This window comes from Lagenorhynchus albirostris, chromosome 19 (genome assembly GCF_949774975.1).
Source record: "Lagenorhynchus albirostris chromosome 19, mLagAlb1.1, whole genome shotgun sequence".
NCBI classification, from domain to species: domain Eukaryota; kingdom Metazoa; phylum Chordata; class Mammalia; order Artiodactyla; family Delphinidae; genus Lagenorhynchus; species Lagenorhynchus albirostris.
In genome coordinates, this window is record NC_083113.1 from 7,636,899 (window position 1) to 7,655,946 (window position 19,048).

Consider the following 19,048-nt stretch of genomic DNA (forward strand, 5'->3'; position numbering starts at 1 on the left):
TGGCTTTTGTACCAGGTCATTCTTTATAATTAAACTCACAGTATCCACCCCCTCGAGCCGACCCCGCCTCCTTCCTGGGAAGGCAACGCCCCTTTCGGGATTCCGGGTGGGTCGCCCGAGCCCGCTGGGCGGTGCGCAGGCGCAGCCGGGGCCCGCCCCCAAAACGTCAGACTTCCTCGGTCGGCTCCGCCCCCAGAGCCTCGAGCATGCGCCGTCGGACCAGGGAGCGGCGCAGGTGCAGGCGGTAATCGCCCAGCAGCAGTTCGTCGTTGCGCACGAGAAGGTGGTGGAGCCCGCGGAGGCGGAGCCCCGAGCGCAGTAGGCGCGAGCGAGTCTGGAAGTCCGTGACCGTGATGAGCCACCTGCAAGGGGGCAAGGCCAAGAGGAGAGGGGCGGGGCGGAGACGGAAAGGGAATCGCTGGCCTTGATTGTCCCAGAGTCCCTGCCTGGTCCCTGTTCGTTTACCAACTCCAGTCCCTCAACTCGTCACTACATCCCTAAACTCTCCAACCCTGCACTCTCGCCGAGGTCAATCTGTACTTCTATCCTCACCTGGGTCAGTCTAGGTCCCGTCTTCTCTCTCAGCCTGGCTCTGTCGAGGCTCCATCTTTTTAAACCGCCGCTCCAGGGCCCTATCCTCATCCAACAACTCCAGGTGCCGCCCCCTCAGTGTGGCTTTCAGGCCCGGCCCCGCGCCCAACTAGACCTCCAGGCCCACCGATCACTCTGGCCCCGCGCCTGCAAAGTGCTCAGTCCCGGCTACGCTCCCGCTCAGAGCTGTTTCCCATGCTCCGACCACACACCTCGGTCTTGCGCATCCCCGTCACCACCTGGGTCACTGAAAGTCCGGTTCCTCACTCCAAATCCCACCTTCTTTTCCGATCTCACCTGCCCCTGCCCCTTCACTGCGCCCACTCTCGCCTTAGCCCCTTCTCGGCTCTCACTCTCTGCGGGGTCTGGATCCTTACACCAACCACGCCATTCTCCGGGCGCTCCTGGCCCCGCCCCCTCACTGCCCTCACTTCTCCGCCCCGCCCCTCACGGAGCTCACTGTTGGCCCACATCTCCTATTAGCTCCCGGCCACTCAGAGCCTCCGCCCCGCCCCGCCCCGCCCCACCTCTCACTGCCTTCACTCCCCTCCCGGCTCCCCCATCGCGTTCACCGCGGTCCTGCCAGTTGCGGTCCTGCCCCTCCCGGTCGCTCCAGGCCCTGCCCCCGCCAACGACTCACCGGTCCCGGCGCCCAGCAGTCCCACAGATGACGTTCACGTTCTCAAAGCGGATGCTCCTCACACGCCCGCTCTCCATGGCCCCGGGTAACTCGGCCTCCAGCGCCTCCAGCACCTCCAGGTGGGTAAGGTCCTCTTCGGGCTGGGGATGTCGGAGAGAGAACCTCCGTCAGTGACACTCGGAGTTCAGTCCGGGTGCAGAAGTCCCCACCCGAGACCCCACCTGCAGAACCTGCCAGAGCGGGGAGGATAGGAATCTTTCAGGTAGCAAGGCATCTACTGCCATTCAAGGTCATTCTCCAAAAAAAAAGCCAGTTCTCACCAAACCGATTTGCCAAAAGTCAATGAAGAGCTGACTGAACGATTCACCGATTTGGCCAACTTTGCCAATCTACTGAAAACCTTTCCAGCAACCTGCGTTGGATGGCGAGACTCGGGCAACCCTTGCAGATTTCCGCAAGGATCTAAGCCGTAAATTTTTCCTTTTTTAGTCATATTAGCATTTTAAGAACTATTCAGTTCTCAAAAAATAAGGCTCGTAGGAGGATATGACGTCTTGTCAATCTATTTTGCATTCAGAAACATATATTGATCATTAACCACGTCTTCAGTCTGAGATTACCGTGTCGAAGGCGATACCCTATGTCATGACATATAAAATTGCTGCGAAACCACAGTGAAATCATGAAATTGGTCACCTCCAGGAAGGCAAGCCTTGGATGTGTATGTTGGGTGTGTATGTTGGTGTGTGTGTGTGTGTGTGTGTGTGTGTGTGTGTCTCATGTTCAAAAACACAAAGAAGCGGAGCAATAGGGTGGGGATTCGTCCCATAAACAAGAACAGCAATCCCTGCGTTGAGGTCGAGTCACACAGATGAGCTGAGGGAACACTTCCGAGGCTTCTGCCTGGCGAGCCTTGTTTAATTCTCAAATGGGTGAGACCTTAATAGATACCTCCTCTGAGGCAGGAATGCCCAAAGGATCCGTACACTGAATAACCATGTCACTGAATCTGTCAAACAACGGGCTTTTTGAAATGAATTTTTGCGATATCTGTAAATTTTACAGAATTTCATAATAGGTGGATCAGCAGGACTCCCTCTGTCCTCAGTGTCCCCTCTCTCTGCCTCTCGGGCTCCCCTCTGGGATCAGCAGTGATAAATTTGATGATGAACCCTTTGACAAATTCACTATCAATTTTCAGCCACTTATCCTGGTGCCAAGCCCACAGCTGATGAGCTGCAGAGCCTGGATTCAACCCCTGTCCACCTCACTTCTGAGCCTGTGTCCTTCCCACCATGCCACCAGGGACCTGGGATCATGGGGGTGGGGGGGACACTCACTGAGGTCTCCATGCACAGACAGAGGGGCTGGGCAGCAGGTGGCATGGGGAACTTGCGGATGCACGGGAGCTCTCGGTCCAGTGCCTCGTATTCTGCAATGACCTGGCGCAGATACTGCTTCCTGGGAAGACAGCCAGCGGACAGGGACCTCCCAAAGTTAGGGGTCCAAGCCACCGCACTCAGAGGATCTCAGATCAGAAATCATGGGGCCAGGGACCACTCACGAGGATTTGACAGGTCTGCCCAGGCTCCGAGCCTGCGTCTCCTCTAGGGTCTCTAGGTCCACAAGAAGTGCTCCTGCGGATGGAAAACCCAGTATCAGCTGCCTTGAGCACTCCTCGCACGTCATTCCACTTGAATAGCATCACCAAATGACTGTCCGTGCCACCCCCAGGATAGCTCTTATGCCAGTTGTTAAGCTGTTGTCTCTCAGCCCCAAAGGACTCTACCAACCCCATTTCCACTCGGACAGTTGGGGTCCTGTTAGGCTCTGCCTAAAGGGGGTGCTAGCGAGAGACCGCAAGCCAGGAGGAAAGGGAAGGGACGTGCTCCTTTTTGCTTCCTATTTCCAATCACCCCATCTTAGCTTCTTCACTGCAGCAGCATTTGAATCTAGTTATATGGTTTTTCCAACACTCTCAGAACTGGCCTCTTGATTGGAACTTGATTCATAACAGCTCTCAAATCTGGACTCTTCTACACAACCCCTCCATCAACTAATTGGTCTCTTCTATGGCCAACTGCTAGTTGTCCCACATAATCCATTTCCCCTTCCTCTACAACCCTAGAGTTTTATCCAGCTGGAAACAACAGTTCCCAGCCTCCCTTGCAGCTAGGTGTGGCCACATGACCAAGTTCTCACCAACACTGTTAGCAGAAGTGAGGGGTGCAACTTTGGAATCATTTGCTTAAGAGAAATTTTCTTGGCTTGGACTCAGTGCCCCTTCCCTTGGACCGGAATGTGGATGTAGCAATAAGCCAACTTTATTCTTGCTAGAGATGATGGAGCACCACGGGTCCCTGTATTCTCGAGGGGCTGAGACATCCCACCCATCCAGACCACCTTCCTCCTCTTACACGAGAGAGAAACCAACTGTTTTCTTAACGCCATTGAGTTTGAGGGTCTCTTTGTTACAGCAGCTGAAAAAATGCAGAAAGCAACCCCTGACAGCCAGGAGCCGGCCAGGCACCCCCAGAGGGACCCTGGTGACCTCCCTTTGGACATAAGGAATTTCACAGAATTCCAACAGCAGCCAAGGTCACTCCGTGACCATGATGGGCCAAGATAAAAAGAAGAGCCCTCTGGAGTCATGTCTCAACACAGCACAACCTCGACGCTGCCCAAACCACAAAACAGACCAAATATTCCCCTCTGGGCTCAGAGCTGATGCTGCTTTTTTCCCAACCAGTGTTAGTGCCATTCTGATGGCTCTCATGTCATGGACTTGCCTCTGCTTCCTGCCAGCATGTGATCCAGAGCAAAGCCTGCTTTCCAGATTCCTCCCCAAGTCACCTAACTCAGCCCAGGTCTCTAAAAACCTCTTACTCAGACATTGATGTGTTACTATCTCCCTCATTCAGTAAACTCAGCGGCGTGCTGGTAAATGTCCTCTCTCTCTCCCTCCCTCCCTCCCTCCCTCTCTCTCTCTCTCTCTCTCTCAGCATCTGCCTGTTTTCATGGTCTCAGTACTCTCACCCTGACCAATTTTGTGCTACCCATGGTTTTCACAACCAGCTTGCAAAATTCACCACTCGGCTCTTGTGAGCTGGGACAGGCTGTCTCCAGCACAGGGCTGTGTCCCAGCTATGCTCCTATAGCGGTCTTTGGCTTCAGCACATCAACACAGCTCAGCTTGTACCATAGTAAGCCCCCCTCTCTGGTCCCTGTTCTTCCACCTCCCATCTGTTTTGGCAGGGCAGCTAGGGTGATCTTTTCGTCTCAGCACCACCAGAGGCTTCCAAACCACCGGAGGCTTCCTCTTGCCTTCAGCATAAAGTCCTCCCTGTGATGGGGACTCATTCCTCAATGTGTGGTCTGGGGAGCATTTCAGGGTCCACCCCAGACCTATTGGGTGAGAGTCTGCATTTTAGCAAGATCCCCTTTGAGAAGCACCTGCCCTGCGTGTGGTCACTCTGATGACCTCTCTGATCATTTTTCTCCAGCCATACTGGCCTCCCTTTCATCCCCCCAACATAGTAATCTCCTTCTCAAATCTGTCCACTTAACAATAATAATAACTACGTGTTTACAGCCCCCCTTTAAAAAGCCAGGCACCTTTTAAAGTGTTTTTCCACTGAATCTTCAAAACAGCCTTCTGAGTGAGTGTAGTTTAACAAATGATGAAACGGAAGCACAGAGAACTTAAGTGACTTGCCCAAGGTCACACAGGCCAGGTGATAGAATCAGGATAAAAATCTAGGCACTGGATCCAGAATCTGTGTTCCCAACCCCCCAGTCTGCTGCTTCTCGCCCCACTACTGTCTAGACAACAGCTTCCTAACTTCTCAATATATATCTCTCTCTCCCTCTTCATTCACCCCATCAGAAGCATTTTGAAATGTAGATCTGACCACATCGCCGTTTCCGTTTCCTCAAAACCCTCCCAGGACTTCTCATTGTCATTGGGATAAATTAAGACCAAGATCACACATGACCAGACCCTGCTGATGTCTCAAGCCTGATCAGACACTATCGTCCTCCTCACTTGCTGCATTCCAGAAACATTGCCCTTCTGTGACTTGAACTCTCCGTGCTCCCTCCTGCCACAGGACCTTGACACATGCTGTGACTCCGCGTGGAACTCTCTTCCCCCTCACTTAGCTCATCAAGTCTCCCTAAGTGTGTCAACAGTTCCTGTCATGAACTCATGACACCATGTATTTGCTCTCATCACAGTTGCAATTTTACATTTACTTCTGTGAGTCTCTAATTATAATGTGAGCAACATGAGGTCGGGGACTTGTCTTTCGCTCTTGGCGTCTAGCAAAGCACCAGGCACCTAGCTGTAAGTATTTATTGAATAAAGACTGAAGGAATATAACCATCAAATGCAATATGGCAACTCTGGGTCTTAATTAAAACAAACCCACTGTGAAAAATAAAATTTTTAAATAATTAGGGAAATTTAAATATGCACTAGGTATGAGATGATATTCAAGAAAAATTGTGAATTTGTTAGGTGGAATTAATGGCATGGTAGGTCTGTTTTCTAAAAATCCTTAGCAGTTAGAAACACATGCTTAAGTATTTATGGGTGGAAAGGAATTATGTCTGGGATTTTCTTTAAAACAAATTTGTCCTATAGAATGTCCCCCCAGAAAGTGTGTATGTGTGGGTTGCTTAGATGAAACAAGATCAGCAAAATGTACATTGTCTCTATTTTTGTGTATGTTTGAAATTTTCCATAATAGAAAAAATCTTTTAAATGTCTATCACAAGTAACTTAGAAATAAAATTATATGCCCTGGAAATGTGTGTGAAATGACTAAAAAAACTGACTCTAGCAGCATCAAAGGTGTATGTTTAAAATGTAAATAAAACTGTTTCTCATGAAATGTGGCATTAGAAATAAAGATTTCTAAATTACAACCGTGATTTTAATATATTTGTTTCAATGTGTATGTGTAACTTAGTAAAGGTATAAATTTAAAAATAAATACTTATTGAATAATTGAGGAAACACGACACTTTCAAACTTCAACAGGCATCTCCAAGGCCTCCTGTGTGCCTTGGAGAATGCTGCAGACCAAGAGATTAATGAGACCCCAGCCTGCCCTCCAAGAGATTCCGGTCTGGTGGGGGAAGTGTTCACTGTAAAGGGCAATACTTGCTACAATGGACGTGTCACGAGGCGGAGAGGAAGCCCAGTCTGGGGGCAATCAGGGAAGGCTCCTTAGAGGAGGTGATGTCTACAGCAAGACTTAAGGGATAGGAGTGGGATAGGGAGGATGGGAGGGAGGCTCAAGAGGGAGGGGATATGGGGACATATGTATGCATATGGCTGATCCACTTTGATGTACAACAGAAACTAACACAGTACTGTGAAGCAATTATACTCCAATAAAGATATATTTTTAAAAATAGTGGAAAAAAAAGACTTAAGGGATAAAGGAGGAGTTTGCTAAATAAAGAAATGGCAGAGAAGGAGATGTTTTATGCAGAGGGACCACGGGGTGGGGGCGGGGGGTGGGTGCTAAGGTCTTTAAGCAAAAGAGAATATTCCCAGAATTCTCTTCAGGTCCAAGGCTAAGGAGTGCTTATTGCAACTGTAGGTTATTAATTATTTGTGAGATAGTGTGTTTCATGTCTGTCCTCCTTGCATGAGAACCAGCTGGGTCATTTCATTCATTACTACAGGCAAAACACTTGGGACCCACAGGCTTTCTAATGGCCTGAGCCAAAGTTTGCAACCTGACAAGCTAAAAATGTTATTGGTTCCAAAACACCACAAAGAAAACAGCAAAACTGAAATGAACAAATATCGATCTGCAAAACGAGCCAACTGGTCAACTCAATGTCACTCATCTTTTCTGGAGCTACACATAAAGTATACTTATCAGATGGGTACCTCCGTCTAGGTTAGAGATGATGTGGGGTGGGGCGTCTCCAAATGAAAGAGGTCTTCAAAGACACTAAAAGAGACCCGAGGACAGAGAAACTGTCTGTTTTGCCACTAGAGCATTTGCTATGCCTAGCTTAGCCCCTGGCACAGAAGAGGTGCTTATAGCCGACACCTAGAAAGGTGTAACTCAGCCATTCCCATCCTTCTTCCTCCATTTGAGGAGTGTCCACTCCCCACCCACGCAACCAGGTAAGGCTCACCAAGCCCCAGTATCCTCAGGGATATCACATCCAGTGCAAAGCAATGTCTTCTGACCCTTACTGCTCATCGTAATTACCTGGCAAGCATTCAAAAACTATAGTTGCTGACAAAGGATTAATCTCCAAAATTTATAAGCAGCTCATGCAGTTCAATAACAAAAAAACAAACAACCCAATCCAAAAATGGGCAGAAGACCTAAATAGACATTTCTCCAAAGAAGATATACAGACTGCCAACAAACACATGAAAGAATGCTCAAGATCATTAATCATTAGAGAAATGCAAATCAAAACTACAATGAGATATCATCTCACACCAGTCAGAATGGCCATCATCAAAAAATCTAGAAACAATAAATGCTGGTGAGGGTGTGGAGAAAAGGGAACCCTCTTGCACTGTTGGTGGGAATGTCAATTGATACAGCCACTGAGGAGAACAGTATGGAGGTTCCTTAAAAAGCTACAAATAGAACTACCATATGACCCAGCAATCCCACTACCGGGCATATACCCTGAGAAAACCATAATTCAAAAAGAATCATGTACCAAAATGTTCATTGCAGCTCTATTTACAATAGCCAGGACATGGAAACAACCTGGGTGTCCATCATCGGATGAATGGATAAAGAAGGTATGGCACATATATACAATGGAATATTACTCAGCCATAAAAAGAAACGAAATTGAGCTATTTGTAATGAGGTGGATAGACCTAGAATCTGTCATACAGAGTGAAGTAAGTCAGAAAGAGAAAGACAAATACCGTATGCTAACACATATATATGGAATTTAAGAAAAAAATGTCATGAAGAACCTAGGGGTAAGACAGGAATAAAGACACAGACCTACTAGAGAATGGACTTGAGGATATGGGGAGGGGGAAGGGTAAGCTGTGACAAAGTGAGAGAGAGGCATGGACATATACACACTACCAAACGTAAGGTAGACAGCTAGTGGGAAGCAGCTGCATAGCACAGGGAGATCAGCTCAGTGCTTTGTGACCGCCTGGAGGGGTGGGATAGGGAGGGTGGGAGGGAGGGAGACACAAGAGGGAAGAGATATGGGAACATATGTATATGTATAACTGATTCACTTTGTTATAAAGCAGAAACTAACACACCATTGTAAAGCAATTACACTCCAACAAAGATGTAAAAATAAATTAATTAATTAAAAAACAAAACAAAACTATAGTTGCTAGGTCCCCCAGAACTAGAGATTCTGGTTAATTGGGACCTGAAGTAGGATTAGGTATAGGTTTTTTTAAAAAGTTTCTCCCACCTGATGCGTATCCCCACTGACTAAAATAATCATGATAATCTCGTTCCTTTTGCCAGGGATTGAGACAAGAGTGAGTGGATGACTTAGTGCTGGCCAATGAGATGTGAGGAGAGTTTATTTGGGGTTCTTAAAGTGAAGACCTCTGGAAGTGATGCCTGAAACTGTGGCAGCCATTTTGTAACCATGAGGTATGCAAGCTGGTGTGCAAAGGGGTTATATCCCAGACCAAAATGCAGGGACATAGAAACTGGCTTCTCAGTGACATTCACTGAGCTGCTGACCCAACCAAACACAAACCCTGATCCACCTCTGGGCTTCTCTTTGAGTGAGACAATGACTTTCCTATTTTTATACTGCATTAAGTCCAATTTTCTATCACCTGCTAGCCAAATAAATCCTCACCAAGATATTACTTGAGAAATGTCGTACGAGTGAATGAATGAATGAGCTGTGCTAAAGTAGAGTGGAAGGAGGGAACCCTGGAAGATGAGCCTGTCAGCTAGTGTCAGGCCACACAGGGCCTCAAACAAAAGCTTGAGGGGCTAAGACTCTCTCCTGGGAGTGATGGGCAACGTGGAAGAGCTGTGAACAAGGGAGGGACAGGGTTAGTGCTGGGTGTCAGAAAGGCTCCTCTGGAGCTATGTGGGGGATGGGCTGGAGGGGAGAAACTGGAGACCAGGGAGTTACGTGGACAAAGGGTCCAATGGAAGAGGACAAGGCCTGAGCTGGGGCTGTGGGAAAAGAGAAGTAGGGACAGGGCAGAGAGAGTAAGCAGGAAGATGGGGCTGGGACTGATGGCTGTGGAGGTAATGGGAGTGGGGGAACAATGCCTGGCGTCTAGACTGGGTTGGCAGTAGCACCATTCAAACATGGGAAGCAGGGAGGAGGAGTGGCTTTGGGAGAAGATGTTGAGGTCAGTGTGGGAGACAACGAGAGTGTGAGGGACCAGGGTAGGGAGTCTATGGGGGATAATGGCCTCAGAAGAGTTGTTACGGCCCCAGAGATTCATGGGAAATGTAGTTCTGGGTCCAGAACATTGGTCAGGGAATTGAAAGGCCTCATGGGAAATGTAGTTTGAGGTCTAAAGGGTACTGCTCAGGAATCTGGTAGACATAAGAATTTGGGGTAGCTCTTTCTTTGTAAGGCCAGTGACTCACTTAAGGTCACACTGAAAGCCAGGGCTGTGACACAGTGCTCATAGGAAGGACCCCACCCGCCCAACCCCACACTTGGATACAAACACACAAGCAGACACGATTCGGTACCTGCCTCCCTGTGCATGCTGGGGTTGCCCATGGTGGAGGAGCAGAGGGGCTGCACCTCGTGTTGCATCCTGAGAAGGTGGTAGGGGTTGTCTCAGGAGGATGGGAAGAAGAGCTCTGACCGGGTCACCCACCCCAGCTCCTTCTCCCCGCTGCTGCTTCCTCCTTCTTGTCTTTGAAGCCCCGGGAAAAAAAAAATGGAAGGCTGAGACCACATGGAAATCCAGTTTCCCTTAACCTCTGGGAGTCCCTGTGTGCCCCAATTATTTCTTTCCCACTTCCCTGCCTCCTCCTCCATGTCTCCCAGTCTCCTCGAGTTTCTTCCCCCACCCCTCTCTCTGCCCCACTCCCTCCCTCCCTCTCTCCCCGTCTCTCCTCCACTCTTTCCCTTGATTTCTCTGTCCTTTCTCCCCACATCTCTCCCCTTCCCTTGTTCCATCTCCCCAGTCTCCTCCATCAGTTTCCCCAACATCTCCCCAGCCCCCCGTCCCTCTCTCTCTTCATAGTTTTCTGCCTCTCTCTAACCCTATCACCCCCTCTCTGTCTCCCTACCTCTCTCCCCATCTCTCTTCTCTCACGGCTGCCTCTGCTGGGCTCCTTGGCTTCCCTCCCTCTGTCATCCCTTTTCTGTTCCCACTTGCCCTCCACTCATCCGTGTTTCACACAGGAACTGGTTAGGTACAGGTGAGATTCAAACAGAAACTGGGTTCTATATGGGGGAGGGAACGGTAAGCAGGGGGCCTGGTTGCCATGGTACCTCCAGTGGATGGGGGAGGGGCTGGGGGCTCCTGACCCCAAGGGCAGGAGTGAAGGAGTTTAGCCACAGAGGTGCCCACTGGGCATCCCTTCTTTGTGTCTGCAGAGCTCTCAGCAGGAACCATGGGAGAGGAGCGCAGACTTTTTTCAGTTACTTTGTCTATCTTCCCAGTCTGTCTCTGCTACCCGTATCTCTAGTCTTCTCTCGAATTTATCTGGTCTCTGCCTTAACTGTCAATTATTCCTGCTTGATAAACATTGACTCCCTGCTTGTTAGGCAGTAGCACCTTGATTTTCTGAGTCATTTGTTCAGGGATGAGCTTAAAAATCAACGTAGGATACAGATTCAACCCTTGGACTTTTGCCGGACCTGTTACCAAAGGGGATCTTTCTTTTTCCAATGAGGTTGCCAGGCTGGTCGGAGCCTAGGTTGGAGCTGCTGGGGACTATCACATCGCCACATGGGGAGAGAGCCTGCCTGAAAGCAGACAACACGAAGAAAGCAGAAACCAAAGATGCAGACAGATTCCTGAAGATGATTGAGGACACCTAGATCTAGCTGTCCCTCAAGCCCTCATCCACCCAGTTAATTCCCTCTTATGCTCAGGTTATTTGCGTTTCTGTCATCGGCAATTACAACAGTCCAGACTTAAATGGACTAATTTCCAGACCCAGTTCCTCTGTGGCCCTGACTCCCTGTTGGCATATCCTTATGTCTTTTTCTCTCCCATCAGGCTGTCCTTCACTTCCAGTTGCCAAGTCCATCCCCATAGGACAGGAGACATCTCTCATCCTCGTGACCACAGGCACACCTAGCCCCTATAGCCCATCAGTCTTCAAACTCTACCCCTTCTGCCTCCTGACTCTGCTCTTTCTTCTCATCATTCCCACAGCCCGACACCCACTCAGGTTTCAAGGTCTTCTCCTTCCTGGACCCTCGCCCCAGCCTCCTTCTTGCCCTCACATCCTCCAGTCTCTCCCCCCTCATTCCCCTCCCACAAGGTTTCAGAGGGGTCTTTCTGCACTTGGAGATGACCCTGCCCCTCCCCTGCTCTCAGCCCTCCCATGGCTCCGAACTGCATGATCTGGTCCCAGCTTCCTCTCTCACCTCATACCTTCAAACATTCTTCAGTCACCTTTTATTAATTACTTTATTTAATTAATCCCTCCCACCCCTCACTCCTGTCTCCACTCTCCACATGCTGCCTTCTGCCCTTTTCCTGGTGTCCAAACGCCCTCATCCTTTCATAAGAAGCTCAAGTGCCCCCTCCCCCAGGAAGCCTTCTCTGACTCCTCCTCCTATCAGTTGTGTTTTCTGTCTCCATCCTCTGCATGTTCTTTATCTGCTCTTTTTTTTTTCAGACCTCTGAACACTGTGCACTCCGCCTGTCTTGCTCAGGAATTTGGGTCTGTGTCTGCCTCCCACTCCAGACCAAGGGCCCCTGACTCATCTCTGGCTCTCCAGCATCAGGAAAGTGCGGAACAGGTATGTTGAATGAATAAACAAGTGACGATTTCCCTCTATTACTGTGACTCACACTCAGTACCCCCTAAGCCCACTGCCCTGTGTCTCTTGGTCTGCATGAGGTAACATAGGATGAAGAAGAGAATATGGACTCTGGAGTCAAACAGGCTAGCATCAAACGCCATGGCCGGGCTGTGCAAACTTGGGCAAATGTCTTTTCCTCTCTGAGCCTTGGTTTCCTCATCTCTTACCAGTAATGCTGCCTTGAAGGGCTAATGGTGCTTAAATAAAGCAAGATACAGCAAAGTCCCCGCATGTGAGCCAGGCACACAGGAGGCGCTCAGTTGCAGTTTGCTCCCTTTCCAGAGTTCTTTATCTCTGTGACCAGCATTAGCTGCCTCTTCTGGACCTCTCTTCTTCCTTCTTTGGGTGTCTTTGTCTCTCTCTCTCTCTCTCTCTCTCTCTCTCTCTCTCTCTCTCTGCATCTGTGTGTGTGTGTGTGTGTGTGTGTGTGTGTGCATGTGGCTCTCTTTTTCCCTCTGGTGTCTTGGTCCTTTAAGTTCCCATCTCTCTGTGTCTCCATTATTTTTCTCCCTCTCTCTACCTGTCTCTGGAACCCTTCTTCATCTCTCTGTGTGTCTGAATTTGAATTTCTATATCACGTGCGTCTGCCTTTCTTTGTCTCTCATTCTCCGTGTCTCTATACCTTTCTGCATGTCTCTATCTCTGTCTGTCTGTGTGTGTGTGTGTGTCTCTCTCTGTGTCCATCACTTTATTTTGCCATCTGTTTCTCTCTATCTCTCTACCTCCTTCCCGGTCTTTCTGCCTTCGCCCCACCTGCCTCCCTCTGCCACTCACCCCAACTCTCTTGGGTCATCCCTGTCCCACCCCCTGGCCTGGCATGCAGCCCGGGACACAAATCCCTGAATCAGCATTTTCCCTCTATTCCAGAAATTATGTCAGCGCCGCAGTGGGGGGCGGGGGGGGGCTGCTTGTAGCTCAGGTTAGAGGGTTTGCCTCCCTGCATCCTCAACCACACGGGCCGTGGCCAGCTTGGTCCACCTCTGTTCTTGGTGTTTGTTCTCTCAGGGGAGCACCAGGAGAAGAGGTGAATCTGTGTTTACACACAATGTGCATGTCTCTGGGTGTGTGTCTGCGTTTGTTTGCAGCACATTTGTGTGTGAATCTGTAGGTACTTTGCAAACTCATCCGTTCACTCCTGCACGGATGCATGCATGCATCCCACCAATGATCCACTCATTCAGCTATCAGCCGCTCATCCATCCATCCACCCATCCACCCATCCAACTCATGCATGCACACATACATACACTTCTCTAGTTATCCATCCACTCATTCATTCATTCAACCAACCAATACTTATTGAGTGCCTACTGTGTGCCAGGCACCATGTCAGGCAGCGGGGACACAGCAGTAAACAAAAGTGCTACCCCCATGGAGTTTATGTGCTCATCAGTCCTCCTCCATGTGCCAAACTCGCTCCTACCCCAGGCTTTGCGTGGACTGTTCCCTCTCCCTGGAGCAGTCCTCTCCCCTCCCCCATCTTCACCTGGATTATGCCAACTCAAATGTCACTTGCTCAGAGAAGCCTTCCATTGACCTCCTTCCCAGACACACAGCACCTGGACTTTCCTTCCTAACATTGATACCCATATGGAGTTATTTAATGACCACCTGTCTCCACCACTAGACCGTGAGTCCTCCCAAGGCTGGGATTTTTGTCTGCTTTGTTCCCAGCCAAATCCTTGGTGCCTAGAACAGTGCCTGGCAGTCAGTAGATGCTCAGTAAGTATCTATCAAATTGGGTGCATGGATTGAATTGAACGAATGTCTCTGTCTCCTGGTTCCCTGTCCAGTGCTCCGGGCTCTTCTACACCCCTGGTGGTGATGACAGGCAAGGTCCTCAAACTTCCTATATGCAAACGATGTAGTGGCTGAACTCAAGGAGTCTAGAGTCAGACCACATGGCTTTGAATCTCAACTCTGACACCTCCCTGCTGTGTGACCTTGGGCAGAGCACTTCCCCTCTCTGAGCCTCAATTTCCTCACTTGTAAAATGCAGTGAAGGAGTCCATGAGCAAATGCATGTAATTACTAATTATGACAACAGTAAACATTAACCATTTTCTCTAAGCACCTCTGGTGAATTTAATTCAATCCTCGAAATAACTTAATGAGGTGGGTTTCAAAAAAAGATTACCCTCCCAATAAAAAGAAATTAGAAAAAAAAAAGATTACCCTCATTTACAGATGGGGAAACTGAGGCACCAAGAATGTAAGTTATTCACCCAAGGCCACAAATGATGAAAGAGCTGGGATTTGAACTCAGGTACCCCACTTCCAAAGTCACACACACAACCAGTGCACTACAGCTATTCCTCGACACCCAAGTGCCTCTTTGGGAACATGTCGTGGGAGTCTGGCAAGCCCGTCTGTGTGCACATCTCTGAAAGTGTGCATCGCTGCACACTCCTTCTGTGTGCCTCTCCCTGTGGAACACAGCTGCCTGTGGACCCTGGGTGGAGGTCTGGCTGTGAGAGTGGTATTTGGGGTGCCTGCTCTTGTGTGCACATATCTGTGGGTGCACCACCACCCCCATGCAAGCTTCCCTGGGTGCAAATGTAGGTCCATCCGGGAGAATACAAGAAGCACTGAGGATAGGATTCAGAGTGAACCCGGAGGCATTTCTGGGGCATTCAAAAGTATGATGGTGACTGCAACGTGTATACATAGGCAGCAGTTGGGCGGATTATCTAATTAAAGGGGGGGGCCTAGGGGACTCCTCTTAAAGTGTTTGCAGAAGAAGCAGCAATTTTTTACTTAGAGATTATATTTATATGGGTGTCACGGGGAGGCAGGGGGCAGCACTGAGGAAGACTGGGGGTGGTGAGGGGGCTCCAAGTCACCCCACCGGCTGCCACTGAGACCAGGTAGCTCTGGATCCTCTTCAAGGGATTTAACCTCTGTGGGCCTCAGTTGTCTCTTCTGTGAAATGGGAATAACATAATTCCCCCCATCTCAGAGGGCCAAAGAGAAGATTAACTCAGAGAATGCTTTCAAAGCACTTAGCCCAGTGCCCAGATCACAGTGGCAATTGTCATTCGCTGCTATTACTATACCGGTAAAGGTATACTAGCTGTTGTTAAAAAGTATTCATTAAGCACCTACTTGGTGTCAATGCTCTCCCTCTATATTGACTGGTTTTTCAAACCTCTGGGTCCCTTAGGAAACAGGTCTATTGTCTATATTTTGTTGATGAGGAAACGAACTCAAAGCAAAGCGTGCAAGGTCACAAAAGCAGTGCCTGGCGCTCAGTAGACGCTCAGCAAGTATCTGAGAATCTACTCAGGAGCCGGCCCAGCAAGGACCGAAATCCAGGTCCTTGCTTCTACCCCCACATCGGGCTGAGACTCAGGACCGCTGATTCTGAGGCTCTGCCTCCCCCGCCCGCCACCATCCCTCAGAGTTCCTCGGCTGGGAGGACTGCAAGTCCTGGGTCCTGCGGAGAAGGGGCTGGGGAGTTGGGACTCCTGGGTCCCCAAGGGAGGAGGGAACAGAAGGGGTGGATTCCTGGATCTGAGAATGGAGGGAGTTGGAAGCTCAGTACCCTGGGTCCTGGGGGAAGAGATGACTGGGGTCCCTGACTTCTCTGAGAGAGGACGGGGTGAGGTCCAGGACCCCTGGATCCTGGGGGAGCAGAGGGTCATGATCTCAGATCTCTGCATCCTCGTCTGTGGAAGTACGCTGCGTCTCAGACGCCTCGGTCTCGGGAAATCTCCCTTCTTCCTCGCTGCGGCCGCGCTATTTGGGCTTTGAAGCCGCAGGTTCCGAGGGGAAGGAGGGGGTGCAGGGGGAGGAGCCGCGGACCTGCGACAGGGGCGGGGGGAGGAGCCGAGCTGGCACCTCGGCCGGCGCGCGGGGCTGCGGCGGCGGCGGCGGCGGCAGCTTCGGGTGAGTCTGCTCCTCCCCTCCCCCTGCCACAGCCCCCGCCCCAGACCCATCCCGGGGGGCGGCCACAGCGCGTGGGGGCGGGGGTAGGTGCAGAGGTGAGCGGATCTCCCGCCCGGGAGTGGGAGTGCTGCAGCGTTTGCTGGTCGCCCCGGGGGAGGGGCACGTGGCCCTGGAAGGGGGGGTCCTGAAACACCTGGGTGTACCCCAACCTCGCCCACCGATCCCCCGAGCGTGGGGATGGTTTACCCACTCCACGGTCCCTAAGGACTTAGGACTCCGCGGCTTCTCGAGGTCCCAGACATTATTCCTCTCCCCTGCAGCGCCTTGGGACCCCGGCATCTCTTAACCCCCCCACCACCTCCAAAAAAATTCCCATCTCCGCAGCCGGGAGAGGTATTAAGGACTTCAATTCCCATCAGTCCCTGCAGAGTCTGGTCTATGAAGCCGCAGCAACGCGAGCGCAAGGCCTGCCGGGAATTGTAGTCTTTAAGCCGCCCCCGCCCCCCCGGAGCTGGGGACCCGGAGGTGGGAAGAGGTGGCTGGACTTCTCGGGGGTCGCCTGGGGTCGAGCAGCTGGCCCGAGTAGGACAAGATGTGCGGCTCGGACTGAGCTTTTTCTCACGGCCACGACCCCCAGATCCAGCACCCCCTCCCACCACCTGGCTCGTAGGGACAGGCCCGCAGACCCGTGTCCACCCTACAACCCCCATGGGCTACCGCCAGCCGCCGCCTCGGCTGCCATCCAGGACACGGCAGGGATAAGCGCAGGTGAGTCTGATATGCCTGTCTCGGAGTCCTGGCCTTCTGCAGCACCCCACGACACCTGTCCATCTGTGAGCCCTGATCTGTCTGTCCCTAATTTCCCCAGCACCCTCCTTCCAGTCCATCTCTGATGTCTAGTTGCAAACCATGTGTCGCTAATTCCCCTTCTCCCCACAGCCACCTATTTCTCCTGGTCCCCTCTCTTTTATGCGCCCCCCTACCAGTCCAACCTTCCTTCTGCACCCATGTCTGTCTGCCCAGTCCTTCTCTGTATCCTCGTGTCCATCTGTGATCTCTGGCCGTTATGTTTCTGTCCTTTATTTCTGCACCCCATCCATCCTCTTGTCCATTGTTTGTCTCTCAAAGATATTTCTGTCCATGCTCCTTCCTGGCACTTATCACTGCCCCTACGTCCACCCATCTCTCACACGCCCATGAATTACACACCAGCTTATTCTTTAAGGTTTGTCCATCCCACGTCTCGATCCTTAACTTTCCGTCTGTCTGTTCACCTGTCCCTCTCTTCTGGGCCCCAGTTTGCCCTTCCCATTATCTCTGTCTCCCCTCCCCTTACCTCTCCCTCTCTCAACTTGGCCCTTATCTCTGCATCTTTCATCTCCATCCCTCCCCAGCCAGCACCACACATAATCATCTCTTATCTTTCTACCCCCATCCATCTCTCTCTCTCTCCCGCTCTCTCCCTGTCTATACCTTCCTGTTCCCTGGACCTACCAAGCCCTGTCCCACCCTGGGCCATTGCTCACGCTATTCCTGCTGCTTTGAATGCTTTTCCTCACTCCAGCCCCACTGCCCACTGCCCATGGCTGGCTCCATCCCACCCTTCAGATTTCAGAGAGCTCCCCCGACTGCCCACCTCCAGGTCCCCTTGTGACACATCCTCCAACTATTTCTTTTAGAGCACTTCTCACAGTCTGAGGGCTATGTGTTTCTGTGTGCGTGTTTCTTGATGTGTTTACTCTGTCTCCCCTCATTGCACTGTGACACCAAGAAGCTGGAGACCGCGTGGGGTTTGTTCCCTGCTGGATCTGCAGCACCTGGCACAGTGCCTCTCACGTAGTTGGTGCTCAGTGAATATTTGTTGAATGCACGAATGAGAAGTGGTTGTTCCGTTGTCTCTCCCTCCCGAAATTCTGTCCCTGCATCTGTGCAACCCTAATCTTTGTCTCCTTGTCTGTCCACCCCTTTATTTATGCATCCTTAATCTCTGCCCCTTGGCTGGCCTTCCCAGTCTCTTCCTCCTTGTCCATTTGCCCCTAATTTCTTTTCCCTTGTCCAATCCTCCCCTAATCTCCATCCCCTTGTCCATCCACTCCCAATCGCTGTCCCCTTGCCTATCCTTTTTCTGTCTCTTTCCGCCCTTTATCCACCCCTCTCCCCCATTCCATTCCCTATCTGCACTCTTGCCCGGCCCCTCCCAAGAACAGGACCCGCTGGCCACCATGTCAGGAGACTACGAGGATGACCTCTGCCGTCGGGCACTCATCCTGGTCTCGGACCTCTGTGCGCGGGTCCGAGATGCCGACACCAGTGACAGGTGCCAAGAGTTCAACGACCTGCGAATCAGAGGCTATCCCCGGGGCCCCGATGCAGGTCAGCACCCCCAGCCGTCTTGGCCAGCCCCCTGCTTCCACCATAGCCAGGAGTTCTAGAGGTTCAGAACAGCCCTGCTCAGCTTCCTGTTCCTTATGGGGCCGGTCCCTCTTATAGTCTTGCCTCCATCCTGCCTGTTGCTCGTCCCCCAAACCTCTGATCTAAGAATAAGGAGCTCTGTGATCCGTGTGACCTGTGACCTTTTGGACTTTGCCCTGTGGGCCCCCTGTCCGCCCTCCCTCACCACCACCCCACTGCTGTCACACACCCCCTTCAGGTATCTTTGTGCATTTCACATAGTGCTTAGAAGCTCAGGCTCTTAAGTCAGTCTGCCTGACTTGTCTGGGTTCAAATCCCACCTCCTCCACTTACGAAATGAATGGCTTCTTCTGTGCCTCGATTTCCTCATCTGGAAAATGGGGATCATAAAAGTGACTACCTCCTGGGGCATCTGAGAGACTCAAATGATATAACACATGTGGAGTGCTAAGAACAAGCTGGGCGCACAGTGGTCATTCAAGATATGTTGGGACATACTTACTGAGC

General features: G+C 50.9%; 2 protein-coding genes across 4 annotated transcripts in view; one reads left to right on the forward strand and one right to left on the reverse strand.

Annotated features, from left to right (window-relative positions):
* Window positions 1-19,048, reverse strand: part of C19H19orf81 (chromosome 19 C19orf81 homolog) — a 24,829-nt gene continuing 5,781 nt past the window's right edge. Inside the window, exons 3-6 of one of the 3 annotated variants that reach the window (XM_060130435.1) lie at window positions 2,796-2,868; window positions 2,572-2,692; window positions 1,232-1,371; window positions 1-362 (exon numbers count right to left, since the gene is read on the reverse strand). In XM_060130435.1, the coding sequence (XP_059986418.1) occupies window positions 167-362; window positions 1,232-1,371; window positions 2,572-2,692; window positions 2,796-2,868 (530 nt within the window). In that variant the 3' untranslated portion in view covers window positions 1-166. Of the gene's footprint in view, window positions 363-803; window positions 1,001-1,231; window positions 1,372-2,571; window positions 2,693-2,795; window positions 2,869-19,048 lie in introns of those variants that run through there. The other 2 variants (XR_009536973.1, XR_009536972.1) reach the window with 2 other exon arrangements.
* The window catches only part of SYT3 (synaptotagmin 3), a 13,932-nt gene continuing 13,235 nt past the window's right edge, over window positions 18,352-19,048 (forward strand). The window contains exon 1 of the mRNA XM_060130434.1: window positions 18,352-18,502. Coding sequence (XP_059986417.1) covers window positions 18,352-18,502 — 151 coding nt within the window. The remainder of the gene's footprint in view (window positions 18,503-19,048) is intronic.